Here is an 18,895-nt window from a genome sequence, read left to right as displayed (position 1 = left end):
CCTTCAGCTCAGGTCATGATCCCAGGGTCCTCTGATTGAGCCCCCCAGCAGGGAGGCTGCTTCTCCCTCTCCCTCTGCCTGCTGCTCCCCCTACTTGTGCTCACTCTCTCTCTGTCAAATAAATAAATAAAATCTTTTTTTTTAAAAGTATGTATACAATTATCTGATCAAAGATAAGGACAATATATACAAATTTTATTTTATGCTAATAACAAAATGTGTAAGAACGTATGCATATACCTACATATACGTACAGAAAGATCCAGAAGAATATGTACCATAGAACTAGTATTGGTGATCTTTGTGGGGTGGAAATGTTAAGTTTTCATTTATTTTGTAGCTTCTGTGCATATAATCTCTACAATTTGCATTTATTGCTTCTGTAAGTAGACAACAATTATTCAGAAGAAATAATATATATAAAAAAAATAAAGCAAGCAAGCAAACACATATTTTGGAAGTCAGTTTGCAGAATCAATCCCGAAGATCTCTGAGGATAGACTACAGAAACAGTAAAGAACTGTTAAGTATTCAGGAAACTTTGGTTCTGGGAATCTCACCTTTCCTTTAATAATTGTTAACCAAAACTCAGAACTCTGGAGACTAGACTTAGGCTAAGTACTGTTGCATTGCTTCCCAATCTTCCATTTGTTCTTTCTAAGCCCAGATTTCTTCTAACCTAAAGCCCAAATCCTGACATCATTATCAACAGTTAAAACACATTCCTCAAAGTATTTTTAATTCCTGTAAAACAAATACAAATTTCCTGAATCAGTTCAAATTCACTCCAGTCATAACTCTGTCCAGTGCATCTTTTATCCGTGACTACATCTTCTGCTGAGGAGCGTTGCTGCAATGCTAACCTGAACATATCCGAGTATTAAAGATTAGTTAGGGCTTTTCAACTTCACTTACTTCTAAATCTCAACATCCACAGTAAGAAATACAAAGGTGTCTTAATGCTTATAGCAAAGAGTCCTATTCATACAAGAACAGAGCAACCAAAAAGTATATGTACTCCCATCCTAGCAAAACTGCACATTTAAGAACCAAGTGATGGAACATCTAAGCAGCAAAACTATATAGTGATCCTGATGGGAAAAGAAAGTATTTTTTTCATTTTGTACATGGAGATCCTTTAGCTACTTAAGTATCTATAAATTACATGGATTCTTGCCCAGAAACAAGTAGGACAATTATCAGATTCTATTCTGACTCTAAAGCTGAACATCATTTATCAATCTCTCTTACCACACGTTCTTTACCAAAACAATAACCCACATAGCTTTAGGTTCATAAAATTCCTAAATTCAAAGACTGGATGTAAGACTGGGAAGCACAGACACACAGACACACACAGACACACACACACTCTTTTTTTTTTTTTTTTTTAATTTGGGTATAATAGGCCAAGTATGCCCACTCCATTTTTAGGATGCTCTATTTCTTAGAAAATTTTCTCTGACTGAACTGATAGATGAAGTTTTATGTATCTTCCCACCAAGGATTCTAGGAACACAATAAAACTATCTCTCACTCTCTTCAGTGTGAAGCTTTTTGAATTGTTTGAGGAAGACCATCAGTTTCCCTCAGATTTTCTCTATGCCAACCCTAGCCCTTAATTTTTTTTTCTTTTTTAAAAAGATTTTATATATTTATTTGTCGGAGGAAGAGAGAGGGAAAGTGAGGGAACACACAACCAGGGGAGCAGTAGGCAGGGGGGGTGGGAGAAGGAGACTCCCCGCTGAGGAGGGAGCCTAACCCAGAACTGGATCCTAGGACCGAGATCATGACCTGAGCCGAAAGGCAGATGCTTAACTGACTGAGCTACCCAGGTGTCTCAACCCCAGCCCTTTAAACTATATCTTCAAATTGTATGGTTTCCACAGTGTATATATCATGCTAATCATTTTCTTTTAGGTGTACTCCAGTTTATCATGACTCTTACAAATTTGTAATAAAAATAAGATGAATACTGACTGTATACTACAGGTCCTACCAAGACAAATAAAGGACAGCCATTCTTGACTCTGATACTGTACTTCTCCCCACCCCCACGAGCTCTACTAAGGCATAATCAACACATAACACTGTATAAGTTTAAAGTGTATAAAATGAAGATTTGATACAAGTATACATTGAGAAATAGTTAACCACATAAGGTTAGTTAACACATCTACCACCTCAAATAACTACCTTTTTCTTTTATGAGAACATTTAAGATCTACTTTCTTAGCAATTTTCAAATATGTAACACAGAACTGTTAATTATAATCACCATGTTGTACATGACATCCTCAGACGTTAATCATGTTATAGCTGGAAATTTGTTTCCTTTGAGCAACATGTCATCTCCCTTACTCTCCGGCAACCACCATTCTCCTATTTCTTTGACTTCAGCCTTTTTTTAGGCTCCACATATAAGTAAAGTCATGTAATTATTTGTCTGTCTTACTACACTTACCATACATAATACCATCAAGTACTATGCATGTTGTCACAAATGGCAGGATTTCCTTCTTTCTTATGGCTAAATAATATCCCATTGTGTGTATGTGTATTTTATAACACACAATATATACACACTTGTTTATATGTGTGTATGTGTATATATATATATGTACACACACAAATGTGTAAATAAATGAATAAAGAAAATGTAGTGTATGATCCTTTTAATGTACTTTTAAATTTGGTTTGTTACGATTTTGTTGAAAATTTTTGCACCTATATTCATCAGGGATACAGGACTATAGCTTTCTTGCAGTGTCTTACCTGGCTTTGGTATTAGGCTAATTCTAGTGTTGTAAAATGAATTTAGAAATGTTCTTTCTTCTTTGATTCTTGGGAACAATTTGAGGAAAATTACTATTCTTTTTAAAATGTATGATAGAATTCACCAGTGAAGCTCTCAAGTCCCAGGCTTATCTTTGTTGGGAGGTGTTTGATTACTGATTCAATCTCCTTACTTCTTCTGGTTTGTTTAGATTTTCTGTTTCTTCACAATTTAGTCTTGGCAGACCGTATTTTTCTAGGAATTTACTCAATTCTTCTAGGTTATCCAATATGTTGGCCTATAATTATTCATAGCAGTCTTCCATGATCCTTTATATTTCTGTGGTATCAGCTGTAATATTTCTCCTCATTCATTTATGCTTTTATTTGACTGCTTTTTCTTAAAGGTCTGTCAATTTTTTTTAAATCAATTATTTTTTCATTGATTTTTTTCCCAAATTCTTTCTAGTTTCTATTTTTTAAAATTTCTGCTCTAGACTTTATTATTTCCTACCCTCTGCTAATGCTGGATTTAGATTATTCTTCATTTTCTAATTATTGAGGATTAAAGTTAGGATGCTTATTTGAGACCTTTCTTTTCACTTAGTATCTGGGCATTTATTGCTATGGATTTCTGTCTTAGAACTATTTTTGTTGCATCCCATAAATTTTGGTATATTGTATTTTCATTTGTCTTGAGATACTTTCTGATTTCCCTTTTGATTTCTTCTTGACCCACTGATTGTTCAGAAATGTATTAATTTCCATGTACTTGTGAATTTTTAAATTTTCCTATTACTGATTTCTAGTTTCACACCATTGTGGTCAGAAAAGATACTTGATATGATTTCAATCTTCTTAAATTTGACAGGGCTTGATTTGTGGCCCAACATATGATCAATCCTGGAGAATGTTCTGTATGCACTTCAGAAAAATGTGTATTTGGTGTTGTTGGATGGAATGTCCTGTATATGTCTATTAGGCCCATTTGGTCTATAGTATAATTTAGGCCTTCTGTTCCCTTATTAATTTTGCCTGGATGATTTATCCAGTGTTGAAAGTGGTATTCTGTGGTCCCCAACTATTACTGTATTGCTGTTTCTCCATTTAAGTATATTAACATTTGCCTTAAATATTTATTTAGGTGCTTCAATGTTGGGTACATACATATTTACAGCTGTTACATCCTCTTGATGAACTGACCCCTGTACCACCATATAGTGAACTCTATCTCTTGTGATCAATTTTGACTGAAAGTTTATTTTATCTGGCATGTGTACAGCCACTCCTGCTCTCTTTTGGTTTCCATTTGCACAGAGTATCTTTTAGCATCCCTTCACTTTCAGCCTATGTGTGTCATTAAACCTAAAGTGAATCTCTTGTAGACGCTATACTGTTGGACCTGTATTTTTAAATCCAACAACGACTCTGTGTGTTTTGATTGGAGAACTTAGTCCTTTTATGCTTAAAATAATTATTGCTAGGTAAGGAATTACTATGGCCCTTTTGTTAATTGCTTCCTGGGTTTTTTTAAGGTCCTTTGTTCCTTTCTTGCAGTCTCCCTTTGTGACTTCTTTTTCTTACTGGTATGCTTTAATTCCTTTCTCTTTATCTTTTGTGTATCTATTAAAGGTTTTTTCCCTTTGGATTACCATCAGGCTTACATAAAACATTTATAGACATAATAGTCAATTTTAAGCTGATAAGAAATTACCTTCCTCTATGATGCTGAATTTCTAGTGATATAATCTGACAGTGTTCTCAGCAGAAATGAGACCTTATCATTGCTGAGTCTAGCTAGTTAAAATCCCAGAGAATTTCTAGTCGTATATATACTCTTTACAGGATGACTCCACTGTTCTTGCTACAGAACACATGGAGACCAATAAGACTTTCATAGAAGCCAAAGTTTAATGGGAACACTTTCATCAGGTAAACAATTTATGAAATTACAACTGTAATAAGAGCCCCCAAAGAGAAGTACTACATGCTAGGAGTATATATCATGGGGAGACTGGCCAGTTCTGAAGTAAATGAACAGTGCTTTGTGAAAGAGATACAAGCAAAGACTTAAGAATAAGAGTGAAGAACTGAGAGAAGGAGCAAAGTACATGCAAAACTGAAAAGGAGCTAAAGGAAGAAATTAGAGATCAGACTGGTTCAATATGTTAGAGAATGGAAAAGGGGATGTGAAAGAAGCCTGGAGGCTAGTAACTGATATTCTGAAGGTCCTGAGGGAACCAGTTTAAGGAGTTTACATTTTAAGTATAATGGCAGGCACTACATGGTTTAAAGCAGAGAACCAATACTAAGGGCTTTACAATTTAAAAAGCAATGCTTACTGCATGTGTTAAAGAGATTTAGTTAAAAAAAAATGAAGGTAGGGAGATCAGATGAAAGGGAAGCTATGGCTGTAGTCCACAGAGGGGATGATGGCAGGATAGGCTAAGTTGGAGGCAGTGGTGATAAAGAGATACAAAATATATTTATGGCTTGATGACAGACTTTATGTGGGGGATAAGGAGTAAAGCGTTAACCTGAAGTTTTTTGCATTAAAAATGGAATGAATGATAATGCCATGTTTCCAATAGCAAATACTTTCTTATATAATAAGGGTTGTCAAACTGGGCTTCCCCAACCAGAATTTGGATAATTAAGGTTTTAAACTTATTGCGAAACTTTTATATTCATCCCTGTCAATGTTTTCATTTTTTGGCTCATACTACCAGTCAGTTCAGAATATTTAAAATTCCTTGGTCTAATATCCAAAATCTCCTTATTAACTCCTTTTAGCTTTCTATCACACACAGATTTGGGAAGTCACACTGTAATCACTCATGAGGTTGTTGAAGATGCCTGCAGGTTGGCACTGACTCATCAAACAACTGAGGCCTGTAGCTAACATCAGCAATAACACTAAACACTTAGAATGTGCCTGACACTTAATGGTCATTATTTAATTTGGTTTTCATGATACTGTTTCCATCCCCAAATACTCACTGAACTCTAGCTATGTGTCAGAAACTGAGGTAGAGACTATTACCACCATGCCCACTTTAGAGAAAAGGAAACTCAGGCCCAGAGGTGAAGTAATTGGTTTTACATTACACAGTTAGTGAAGGGCAGAATTATAATGTAAACTCTTGCTTGGAGGCTCTCAAACATATGCTGTTAAATACTGAAGCTTTACTTGTATCCTTGTATTAGATTTTATTACTTCCTTTTTCTTATCCCTAGGTCCAGCTCTAAGGTTGAGAACACACACACACATATGCACATGGACCATAAGGAATTCTTCCAGACCAACTTCTCTATTACCATTATCAAGAAACTTCTCAGTATTATCTGTACATTTTCTAATTTCTACATGTTCTTCATGGTATCATGTTTTTAGTTTAATTGAGGCCTTTTTCCCCCTCTTTCTGCTTTCATAGAGTTCAGTTTCTTAATTAGATGATGTACTTCTTCCCTATTCCTTTGTTCATGGAGTCAGCATTATGTATTCCTGCTCAAATGCTAATATCTTTATTAGGTTAGAAAACAATTTTCACTATTAAATGCTAGAGGTCAAAGAAATCAGAATTTTATGGAGATGAGATTTGTTGTTTACATTTTAAGAAACACTGCTGTATTTCATAATTACTTTTTTATAAAATGGGATGATTGAATTTCATAATATTCTATTTGGGCTCAAATAACGGTAACCTGGTTTGCTAGGTTGGTGATTTAAGAAAATGAATGCGGGGCGCCTGGGTGGCTCAGTGGATTAAGCCGCTGCCTTCGGCTCAGGTCATGATCTCAGGGTCCTGGGATCAAGTCCCGCATCGGGCTCTCTGCTCAGCAGGGAGCTTGCTTCCCTCTCTCTCTCTCTCTGGCTGCCTCTCTGTCTACTTGTGATTTCTCTCTGTCAAATAAATAAATCTTAAAAAAAAAAAAAAAAGAAAGAAAATGAATGCAAATAAAGTAAACAAGATTCTGAACTAATAGAACTCTTCCTGTACCCATTTCCAATGAAATATTCTCAGAAGAATGTTCTGGTTAAGAAAAAAGGAGCAAGTGCAAAATTAGTCAAGAATATATTTTGCTCTTAAAATGCATTTTGGTTTTATCAGTAAGTCAATTACATTTCCAAAGTGCAACAATCACTTCCCATGAGGTATACAAAAAATTCTCTATCAATATCAAATCATAAAATTTTTCAGTTTAGAGAAAGGATAGTTATTTCCCAAAGCTTATTAGTACAAGAAAAATACACAGCCAAGAAAACACTACCAAAGATTTAACTGGCCACAGTGACTGTCATTTTAAAATTTGAGAACATGAGAGTAAAGTCTCAGTGTTCCGCTTTTAACACAGTGTGGGGTTTTCAAAAGCTGTGTTTATGAATTTAAACAACAACAAAATAGCTACATCTACTTAGTATTCTCACTAAACGCAAAACATGCTTCTTCACATATCAAAAATAAATGTTTCCTAAGCAATAATATACCTAGGAAACCTCACTCACCCTTCAGTTTCTGGAGGTCCTCCTTCAAATCAGGTCCTGCGAGCATAAAAATACTGTCTGACACAGGGTTCTTATCTGTAAGATTTTCATTGCTGGTATTCACAATGGCTGTACAGTTCAGTAATGCCACATCTCCTTTCCTGAGGAAATGAGAAACAAAGTACAAGTGTGGGGGAAAAGTAGGGAGATAAGAAAGTTAACTGCTAATTCTTTCAAAACATTCTATCCTCACTCCCCTCACAACATTGGTTTTGGTACCTCACAAGCTTAAGCAAGGGTGAAAAAGTAGTTCTGGACTCAGGAAGTCTAATCTGACATCTTAGAATCTTCAATGCAAATGCTCTAACCCTGAAACCCACAGAACCCTCAAGTTACTCCTTTGCTTCTTTCGTATTTCTCTTTCACTGTAACAGAATGCTTAGACAGTGGACAGTGGTTGGTTTCAAGAGTACACCAGAGCAGCATTATTTATGATAGCCAAAAAGTGGAAACAACCCAAATGTCTATCAGCTAATGAACTGATAAACTGATAAATGTGATAGGTATAGCCATACAATGGATATTATTTGGCCGCAGAAAAGAATGAAGTACTGATTCATACTTCAATATGGATGAACTTTCAAAACGTCATACTAAGTCACACTTGATTCCATTTACATGAAATGTCCAGAATATACAAATCTACAGACAGAGAAGGCAGATTAGTGGTTGGCTGCAGCTGAGAGATGGGGGAAATGGGAAAAGACTGCTAATGCATTCAGGACTTTGAGGTGATGAAAATGTTCTAAAACGGACTATGGCTGATGCTTATACAACTTTTTGCATATACAAAAAACCACAGACATACAACTTAAACTGGTGAATTGTACGATACCACAATAAAGCATTTTAAAAAAAGGTATTACTACTAACAGATGCAAGAACATAAATGAACTTTCAAATAATTATGCTGAATGAAAGAGGCCAGAATAAAAAAATAAAGGTCATGTGATTTCCATTTATATATAACTCTGGAAAATGCAAACTAATCTATAGTGACAGAAAGATCAATGGTTGCTGGGGGATGTGGAGTCAGGGAGGAGAAGGAGACAGGAGGGATTATGAATGGACACAAAGAAATACTTTTCGGGGTGATAAATATATTAACTATCTTGACTGTGGTGATTAAAGTAACACAGAAGGTTCATGGATACATACATGTTAAAATCCACCAAGCTGTACATTTTAAACATGTGCAGTTAACTGTATGTCAATTATTCCTCAATAAAACTCTAAGTATAAGCAAAACAGTATTTTAACAATGCTAGGTCTTACAAAAAAGAGTTTAGAAGAAATTATGAGAAAAAAAGTTTAGAAGAAACAATGAGAAAAAAATAATTTAGAAGAACTTATGGGTATTATTCTATCATGATATGATTTAATCAAAGAATTACCAAAGAATCACTTTTCCATTGATATCCTTATTGTAAAGAAAAGGTGATCTAATAGTGTCTTCCTGAAATGTTTCAGCTGCAGTATCAGAAGTATTTAATTCATCTTCCCATGAGTCGCCCCAGCTTGGTAGTGTGTCCACGTCCACAAACTGGGAAGGTGCACCCAAGGGATCCATGGAATGTCTTTCCCCAAATTCCTCAGGATTCAATATTCACTGCAGACTTTAGCTTAAAAGAAAAGAAAGAACTGTTTTAATAGAGAAGTACATATATTACTTTATTTCTATTAGATCAAAAAACAAATCTCTACTGTGAAACACTCTAAAGGACATTGTGTGACCAGCTGCTTAAAATACTCCATAAAAACCAATATATAACAAAGAATTGCTATAGCTTCTCTAAAACAGGAATAAAGGGGGATTATTTCAGCGCAATTTCTTTTCAAAGAATCACAGCCATTAAAATAATCACATGGCCCACCAGTTCTACTTTCCAGAAACCCAGGACAACTCCTTCAACATTTACTGAATGTCTGCAATTGACAGGCGTTTCTTGGTGAGAAGTGTGACATACTAAGTGGAATGAACCATGGATCAGGCACAATATGTTAATTCCTGTACCAGCACATGGAGTAGGAAACGTGATCATTTAACAATTTCTAAAAGGCTTTAGAGATTATACCAGATAAAACTGTGTAAGAAAATTATTCTTGTTTGATACAAAATACTCCTTTGAGATTATTGAAATAAAGAAACTAATTTTATCTAGAAGTTAGTGTTTAGTCCATCCATTGTCCTTTGAAACTGGAGGCAACCACGAAATCTGTTGATCTGTTAAAAAGTGTTCAAACCTGAGCTGGACAAGCTGAATAGCAGACAAATAGAGACCATTTATTTTCCATGGTTGAACCGCCTGAAGCCCAATGGAATGACACTTTGCAGAAATTAGTACTTTAAAAAATTATTCACAGATTGTTGAGGACAATGATTCATGCTAAAATTTTTATTTTATTTTATTTATTTATTTGAGAGAGAGAGAGAGAGAGCGCGCGCATGAGAGAAAGGGAGAGAGAGCACAAATGGGGGAAGGGGTAAAGGGAGAGGGAGAAACAGACTCCTGCTGAGCAGGGAGTCTAATGAAGGACTTGATCCTGGGACCCTGACTCTGAGATCATGACCTGAGCTGAAGGTGTCTGCTTAACCAACTGAGCCACCCAGGCGCCCCATGTTAAAACTTCTTAACTATAATATAAAAATTCCATTAAACATTAAACTTAGCTTTCATTTTGCAAATTCAAGTACTTTCAGGACACAATTTTTTAAAATAATTTTTCTTTCTAAGTAATACTCACTTATAGAACGTCTTAGGAAAAAAGTCAAGAAAGGAAAAACTCCCAAACTTAGTAATAGACTTCTTAACTTTTTCTATGATAGGTGAAATGATTATGTACAGTTTTGAGCTCGTCTTCTTTAGTATTTTGAGATAAATATTTCCACATGCAATTATATTGCGAGGGAGAGGCAGGGTGGCGCAATGTGAGAGCTGGGGTTCTGTTAGCAGGCCTGAGTTTGGGTCTAGGACCTAACAGCTCTGCTATCCTTGATGTAAGCCAGGGTTCCCTTATTTCAAAAATGAGAGTAATACACTCCTAGGGTTACTGTGAGGATTCAAAGCAAGGCACAATAAAAGTTGTTACAACTTTCTCAGAGCCCATGTGAAAGTCACCTGTTCCACTGTTGAAATGAAGATGTCTCCATGTGTGGCAGAGATTAAAACACTTGCTGTCAAAGACTCTAATGAGCACCAAAAACAAAACACACACTGCTGAATTAAGATACACTTATTTATCTCAATGTCTGCTCTTGAAATGATTTGTTAATCCCCAACACCTAGATCAATCCAACATCTGTCTTCTCTAATCCTGCTCTTATGTTACTAGAAAAAAAAAATCAGTAATTATCCTGTCTGCTGCCAAAACAAATGCATGTTTTCCAATGTCAGCTGGACCCTCCAACACTATTATGAAACTGTTTTAATAATTCTTGGGTGACTCTCTATGCTATACTATATCGCATCTGTGGTTAACATCCTCTAAGATGTCCTTCAATGATAACCTGCTTCCTGATATCTATGCCCCTGTATAGCTGCCTCCTATAATGAATAGGGCTGACCCTTGTAACCAACAGGACACTGCAGAAATGACTGCATATGACTTCCAAGGACGAGTCATAAAAGCTATCATGCTCGTTCTTGGAGTGCTTGATGCGGGACTCTCAAGCAGCCTATGAAAGGCCCCCATGGGAAGAACGGGAGGGTTCCTGCCAACAACCAGCATCAACACCTATGCAGGTGAAGGAATCACCTTGGATCTTCCAGCCTTAGTTGGGCTTCAAATGACTTCAGCCCAGCTTGACCCCACTGCAAGCTGCTACTGAATTCCTGACCCACAGAAAATGCAAGGTAATAAATGCTTATTTGTTCCAGGCACTCATTTATTCAAGTATTGTTAGGTACGGAGACTCTAATGGAAGAGACAGACTCACAAAAAGTGTGGCTCCCAAAAATCACACAAATATACATAATCACAGAAATAAAAATCTGTGAGAAATGTTCTGTAAAGAAGAACAAGGTGGAAAGCTAATTTAGAATTTTGAGAAGCAGAGAATGTCTCTTCCACAAAATGACAGTTGAGACCAAAAGCAGAAGAGTTTTACAGAGGTAAGGGCACATCTGGGAGCCACACTTTAAACCTGCCAAACTGCTTTTATTTATACATTTTACTCCACTTCATCAGCTCTCCTGTAAGAGAATGTCTTAACTCCCCCTTCACAATATCTGATCTCTCTATCCCCTAGGTCCTCCTGCTCTCAAAAAAATTTCCTACTGCATTTCTTCTTCAGGCACCAATGAAACTCCTCATTGTACGATTTAACTTTATAAGCATAATCTGTTTTGCAGCTCTATTTTCTTTTCTCCCATTTATTCAACTTACTGCAGTTTCACCTCCATCACTTAACAATGCTAAAACTGCTCTTTCAAGGTCTAAAATGATTGACCAAATGTCAAATCCAGGAACTAACCACATTTTAGTTGCATTAACTATTGATCATTCTTTCTCTGAAATTCTATTACCTACTTTGACAGTATACTACTGGTGGTTTACTTATATCTCTAATCACCTCTTGTCCATATAATTTATGGGAACTTCTTCCCAGATCTTTTTTTTTATTTTAAAAGATTTTATTTATTTATTTGACAGAGAAAGACACAGTGAGAGAGGGAACACAAGCGGGAGTGAGAGAGGGAGAAGGAGGCTTCCCACCAAACAGGGAACCTGATGTGGGGCTCGATCCCAAGACCTGCGATCATGACCTGAGCTGAAGGCAGATGCTTAATGACTGAGCCCCCAGATGCCCCTTCTTCCCAGATCTTAAAAGTCATTGTCACCCATAAGATATTGTTTACTTAATGAGTAATAAATACAGTTGAGAGCTCTCAAAGTTTAATGGCATTATATAGAAAGTGTCATGACATTTAATAAAGGGTAAATTCCTTTTTAGCTCCATCTCTAAGCTGCAATTGATCCTCTCACCAAAAAGAGATTTAAATGTCCCTTCTTCAACACAGCAAATCCAAGCTAGACAGGAAAATTTGATTCCTGATACTTAAGGTACAGTGGTTCTTAACATTCTTGGGGGTCACGGATCCCTTTGAGAATCATGTAAGAAGTCAAGACCTTTTTACTACTCAAAATGTGAGCATCTGAGGAGCTCATAGAGGCAAAGAGTTGCAAATAAATTTGAGAACGTTCCCAGACTCAGATTAAGAATCCCAGTGATAGGGGCGCTTGGGTGGCTCAGTCATTTAAGCTTCTGCCTTCGGCTCAGGTCATGATCCCAGGGTCCTGGGATCAAGCCCCGCATAGGGCTATCTGCTCAGTGGGAAGCCTGCTTCTCCCTTTCTCACTTCCCCTGCTTCTGTTCCCTCTCTCTGTGTGTTTCTCTCTGTCAAATAAATAAATAAAATCTTAAAAAAAAAAAAAAAAAGAATCCCAGTGATAATACAGAGTAATCAGGTGAGGCGGGGAGAAGGCTACTATAGCTAAAGCAAGACTTTCCACTGAATATCAGTTATCAGTTCTGTACTTTGAACAGGTTCATAAGCAAACACTAAGCCTTAGTATTAAAGGCTCCCAAGGCAAGACATCCATGTCCAGGTTCAAAAAGCCTACATGAGGCAAACAGAAGATTCCAGAATGGATCATATCGATTTCCTTAGCCATACTATGTTAAGGGTTATCTTCAGTATCTTCACAAATGAAGACCTAAAAACAACGAGAGCTCTCCATGTATCCTTTATAATTCAAATGAATAATGAGTATAAACCATTCTCATTACTCTGTGGCTTTTTTTTTTCTCAAATATTGTAAACATTTAGAATAAATGTTCATTTTTTAAAAAGTCTTTCAATCTTTTAGTTTAAGAAGTCCTCTAAATAATGCTTTATATGAATAACTGGATTGGCTAGAGAGGTTAGCTTTTTATTGTTTAAGACTAGGAAGAATCAGACAGAATACTCGACATTACTGTCTCGGCATAGCCCAGTTTTTGTCTGGATAAATAGAAAATGGTATCATTTAAAAGAGAAAAACAAGAACTTTAAATCTGTTTGCTTGTTCTACAAAATGGGTATAGTGATTAGACAGGCCTGTATAAAAGTATAAAGAGATAAATTACAGGTTTACCATTCTTTATGCCTTCTATTTCAATATTTAAAACTTCAGGGTACATTAGATTTTTGTGTATAATACCTCCATCCCAACACCAAATCTATTATAATATTAAAATTCATTCTATGCAAATGGAAATAAACTTTTTAAAAGTTACTTAGGTGAAGCAGTTAGATATGTCAACAATAAATCCAGTATAGCAAAAATATTTCTAAGCAGTATCAATAGCCCAGATCAAATTTAATATGGTCATTCAAAAATATCCAAAGTACAGGCTCCAATGTGAGTCTGTAGCACCACCTTCATACTAAAAGTTTACCATGTCTTAATTATAAGTATTAATACATTGAACAATTTGAAACTTAAAAATTAAGATTATACTCTTTAAAACCTGTATGATTTGGGAACTTATAAGATGCATTATCTTAGCACACAGTTGCTCTTACACCAACTCTTATTAAAATTTTTTTTTCCATTTGTGATTGTCTCTTCTCGTAATATTTTGTAATATTAAAAGGATTTTTTTAAGCAGAATCATGACTCATTCAAATATAAAGATGAAAATGTGTTCAACATTTTATTTAACTCAAAAGAGAACCTGTCAGGTGATAGATAAAAGAAATCCCAAACTGAACACATTAACAGATCAGGAATATTGAAATTAATGTATAAGAACATAAGTTCCACTGAATCTCTAAGAGTACAGAATCTGCATGTCTACAGACAGAAGTTATTTAGTATTGATTTATTAGGTTGAGTGTTTGCTTATGAACCTGTTCAAAGGACAGAACTGATCATTAGTTTTCTATAGTTCACAGAGTTGTAAAATAGCTTCCTTGGAATAGCTTTCTAGATAGAATCTAGACTATGCAGTTTTCTACTGAAGCACACATTTTTTTCCCAATAATAATACAATGCGCATGTCCTACGGGAGATACTTACTATACACACCCACCTAAATGTTTCCTTCCCCCCATGAAACTTATTGTAAAAATAGTCTGTTACCACAATTTCTCCCTTCTCATTCATCCAACCCACAGTAATCTTGTTTCAAAACACCTACATCTATCTACAGTCTCATCATACCCACTCGCTACTGCAATTTTCTTGACTGTGGAAGACTGGCTGCAGGTCTTAAGAATTAAAGAAACGGAGAAAAAAAGAACTCAAGAAACATCTGAAAATAACCAGATAATTCAGATAAAAGTCTAATTTCTAGGTTGGCTGCGGATATATTGTCCAATAAGCGAAGGCAGAGGCTTATTTCTTTTGTACAGCAATAGGTTAGCTTTAATTTTCCACCACTACAGACATCGGCACTCATTTTGAACATTTCTGTACAGCCCAAGAACAGAAGCGGACAGAGCTGCAATAGAGAAAAGCTGATTTCTATCTGGTGACAGAGCACCTAATCCTCAATTACCAAGCAAGGAGGAGTCAGCCCTGGTCACTTCCCCTTCAAGTGGCCAGGGAGCGGAAACACACAGCCAGACCAATGTCACTCCAGGGACTGCGAGGATCCAGACGACTCAGCATCTTGGGCGTAGCGCCTTAACCCAGCCCTGACTCGAGCTGCCCTCGGTGTGTGGAACGCCAGGTCCACACGCGCGGCAAATCACACTCGACCCTGGGACTGTAACCCGCAAGGGTCCCAGCCGCCCTATCTCACCTGCATCAGGGCGCGTGCCTCCCTGGTGACTCCAGCACCAATATCCCTGGTGCCCAGGTCCGCCTACCCTCTCTCTTCTCTTCGATAGGTAGTTCCCGACAGCGCCGCGGGCCAGAGGAGCCAGACAACCTCTGGTGAAGAAGCGGAAGGCTCATTCCTCCAGAGAGTGGTCAGCACTAATCCTCTCTGCCCGCACCCTCAGCCGCGGCCGAGTCCTCAGAGTCTCCCGCCGCGCCCCCAGCCCGCTCCGCCCCGCCTTCCCTCCCGGCCCCGGTGCTAGTCCCGCTTCTCACAGCACTCCGGCGGTCCCATCCGGGCGGCAGCGGGGCGGGTTTAAGCTCCACGTAGAAAGCGTCCAAGCGGCATCCCCGGACACCCCTGGTCAGGAGCTCCGCGGTCAGGAGAGTCAAAGTCCCAGGAGGCTGGAGTGACCAGCTGCAAGAGCTTTGAGTGGCGAAACAACGACTTCCGCTACCGGCCGGCCCTCACCAACCAGAGACCTCCTACGTCATTTCCTCCGCGAAGGCAAAAGGAATGCCGGGCGGAAGTGGGTACGGAAGCGGACCCGGATGGGCTAGGTCCCGTAGGCGGGTCCAGGTGGCTCGTAGCCTCGTGGAGGCCAAGGTAAGTATTTTAAGGGCATGGCGTTCGGTCGCATTTGCTCGTCGTTCACAGTTGCGTGGTCCTCCGTGGCTCCAGCATCAGGTGAGGCGGGGGGACTTGGTGGCTGTTGCTAGAGAGGCGACTGGGAACCTACCGTCCCCGGCGGCCTCCCGCTAACTCCCGGGGCTGGTGCGTGGACCAGATCTCCCTAGGATGCCCGGACAGCACGATCCGTGCGCGGAGCAGCCCCTCAGCCTGTCCTGACTGAAGACTCGGGTTAGGGACGTCTGACAGGTCTGTTACTACACCCGAGCCCCTCGGTGCATCGTAGAAACATTTTCAGGCTCCGTAGGTGGGAAGCTGGGATGGTAGGTAGGTCGCGGAAGGAGGTTAGGTCGTGACCTCGCTCCAAAAGGCGGTAAGATATGTGCGTGTGACTAGTTCCAAGTTGTATGGAAGATACGTTTAAACATTGAGGAAACATTGAAGAAAACTTTAAACATTAAACGAAAAGGCGACGAGAATGGTCTGGCCTCGGAAGAAGTAGACCGCAGGTTAACACCGACTTGGTAAAATAGGATGACATGATAGTGCATGTTATTCTAGGTGAGAGGAACAGTATAAAGGAAGCAAGGTGTCAGGACAGGGAAGGAAACCAACTAACCTGACAAGAACCCCGTGATAAAGAGCTGGAACAGAAAGTGGAAAGAGAAAAGAATCCTACTTCAGAAAATCAATGAATTAGGTGGAAGCTTCTAACAAAAAAGAGGACAGAGGCAGAGAGAAGCAGTTTGGCTTAGAGGTTAAAAGAACAAATTTTGGAATTTGAGGATTGGAACCTGGCTTTGGTACTTAGAACTGCGTAAATGACTTTGGGCTTGTTATTTCACATCTCTTTGCTTAGTTTCCTTGTCTGTAAAATGGAGGTAAGAATAATACCCACTTTGTAAGGTTATTGTGAAGAATTTTTATCCTTATATTTACAATATTATACATGATTTTTAAAAAAATATTTTAGAGAGAGTGTGAGCAAGGGTGGGGCAGAGGGAGAGAATGTCAATCAGACTTCCCACTGAGCTTTGGGCTCAATCTGATAACCCTGAGATCATCACCCCAGTGGAAACAAGAGTCCGGGGCTCAATGGATTGAGCCACCCAGGTGCCCCTCGATGCTTCTTTAAGTGTTTTGCATATGTTAACCCTTTTGATTAACTCAATTACTATTTGTAATTAAATGACTACGCTATGTTTACTCAGGTGTATACATTTAATATATCAATATAGTAAATACTCTTTAAGGCTTGGCTGCGATAATCTTTTTATTAATGAGCCAAAGTTTGCTCATACAAGGTTACATACAAGGTTTATGAGCCTGAATGACAAGGGAGATTGTGTGTCTTAGAATAAGGAAAAGGTGAAGGGGTGAGGAAGCAAGGTAGGTTTGGTTTTACCCATGTTCAGTGTGATGCTGCAAGGTATTTGGATGGATATCTCATGAAAGTTTTTGGAATTCTATCACTTGTATTCACGTACATGGACAGGACTGGAAATAGAGGTGTAGGTATCCCTATGCTTACGTATGCTTTGTGAAGTCTCCAAGGAAAATACTGTGGAAAGAACTGATAGATGGCCAAAGACTGCCAAGAGGAAGAACTACAGTTGAGGGGCTGGAGGAATAAGGAAGTGGGGAAGAGTTGATCAAATGGCTTAGGCTAACAGCATTATCACCATGTTAATATTCTTACCTTGATTTTTATCTGGGTTTTGTTGGTTCATAGGTGAGGAAAAGTCAGTGGTTACTAAAAGAAAATAATAAAGAGAGTTGGCATTAAATATTTTTTGTTAAGGTAGGCTAAAACCAAGTGTAATCAGAAATGGACCCTGTGAGTTAAACCACGTGTAAAAACCAACAACAAAAATCAGCTTCCCAAAAAAGGGTGTAACCGCTGTCTAGTATTGTTTGTTTGTTTTAAGTTGCATGGGTGTTTGGGGTACTTTTCACTCTTCCATATCAAGACCAGACAGGCTTGACTTAGTATCTCTTTAATTTTTTGTCTCTTTTATCCATAAACAGTGTTTTCAGTGAATTTGATTTAGGGTGAGAACTAAGTAAGTAAGGCATCTTTCAAAAATTATATGCCAAGTTGCTGTATCTTTTTCTGTGCCAAGGGTAGGTAGCTGACCTGATTGGGAATCAGAGAAGGACCTACATGTACTAGAACAGTAGTTCAGGTGAGAAACCACACAACCACAGCATCACTTAGGAACTTCTTAGAAAAAAAAAATCTTGGGATCCACCTCAGACCTACTGAATCAGAAGCACTAGGGAGGTTTGGTGGATGTGATTCCCAGCAGTCTGTTTCATAAGCTCACAGGTGATTCGGATACATACTAGAGTTTGAGACTCACTGTGCTGGATGTGTGCCACGAGGTTAGGGATTTTATTTTATTCAACACTCTAGTGTCTAAAACAGCACTTTATCTAGGTAGTAGGATTACAGTAATTCATTGTAGACGTTTTCCAACTCAATCTTGTCAATCTCGGTGTAAAAACTTTGACGGTGGTTGAATGAACAGAAGTAAATTGTTTAGCTCCATTAAGGCCACGTGTTAGTTATTTGCGAGGTGGGCATAACAAGGTGACCAATTTGAAGCTAGAGGAATGAGGGTTTAAATGCTGAGTCAGCAGCAAATACAAAATGATTTCTAGGTATCTATGTCAGTGCTTTATTCAGAGTAAATAAAGGTTAAGAAGGCGCAAGTTACATGCTTTAATCACATGATAAATGGTGGTGTTTGCCAGCCCAGCAAAACCGAGGTACCCAATGAACTGACTCTTATATGTGTGTGCACAGCTGTCTCGCTTGCGGTATCAGGCGTTATAACATGGGGCTCACGAAGCAGTACCTACGCTATGTTGCCAGTGCAGTCTTTGGCCTTATTGGCAGCCAAAAAGGTAATATTGTCTTTGTGACACTTCGTGGTGAAAAAGGACGCTATGTGGCAGTACCAGCCTGCGAACATGTTTTCATCTGGGACTTAAGGAAAGGCGAGAAGGTAAGCCAGAGATCAACTAGGTTGATAACTGATTTATAGGTATTTGAGGATGGAAAGGTCGAAGTGGGAGAGCTCTGATGTAACATGCACAGATTGATTGATTGATTGATTTTTTTAATGTAT

At 38.2% G+C, this 18,895-nt stretch overlaps 2 protein-coding genes across 5 annotated transcripts in view; one reads left to right on the top strand and one right to left on the bottom strand.

The window, feature by feature from the left end:
- GDAP2 (ganglioside induced differentiation associated protein 2) overlaps positions 1 to 15,618 on the bottom strand; it is a 68,547-nt gene extending 52,929 nt beyond the window's left edge. The window contains exons 1-4 of one of the 3 annotated variants that reach the window (XM_082688013.1): positions 15,407 to 15,593; positions 10,441 to 10,508; positions 8,716 to 8,943; positions 7,283 to 7,422 (exon numbers count right to left, since the gene is read on the bottom strand). In XM_082688013.1, coding sequence (XP_082544139.1) covers positions 7,283 to 7,422; positions 8,716 to 8,891 — 316 coding nt within the window. In that variant the 5' untranslated portion in view covers positions 8,892 to 8,943; positions 10,441 to 10,508; positions 15,407 to 15,593. Of the gene's footprint in view, positions 1 to 7,282; positions 7,423 to 8,715; positions 8,944 to 10,440; positions 10,509 to 15,113; positions 15,246 to 15,406 lie in introns of those variants that run through there. The other 2 variants (XM_082688012.1, XM_082688014.1) reach the window with 2 other exon arrangements.
- Positions 15,619 to 15,638: 20 nt separating this feature from the next.
- Positions 15,639 to 18,895, top strand: part of WDR3 (WD repeat domain 3) — a 33,851-nt gene continuing 30,594 nt past the window's right edge. The window contains exons 1-2 of one of the 2 annotated variants that reach the window (XM_082688010.1): positions 15,639 to 15,737; positions 18,571 to 18,772. In XM_082688010.1, the coding sequence (XP_082544136.1) occupies positions 18,602 to 18,772 (171 nt within the window). In that variant the 5' untranslated portion in view covers positions 15,639 to 15,737; positions 18,571 to 18,601. Of the gene's footprint in view, positions 15,819 to 18,570; positions 18,773 to 18,895 lie in introns of both variants that reach the window. The other variant, XM_082688011.1, reaches the window with a different exon arrangement.

This window comes from Mustela nivalis (assembly GCF_964662115.1).
Source record: "Mustela nivalis genome assembly, chromosome: 10".
Lineage (NCBI taxonomy): Eukaryota > Metazoa > Chordata > Mammalia > Carnivora > Mustelidae > Mustela > Mustela nivalis.
The sequence above is the reverse complement of the archived record's forward strand: the minus strand, read 5'-3'. Positions and strand labels throughout refer to the sequence as shown.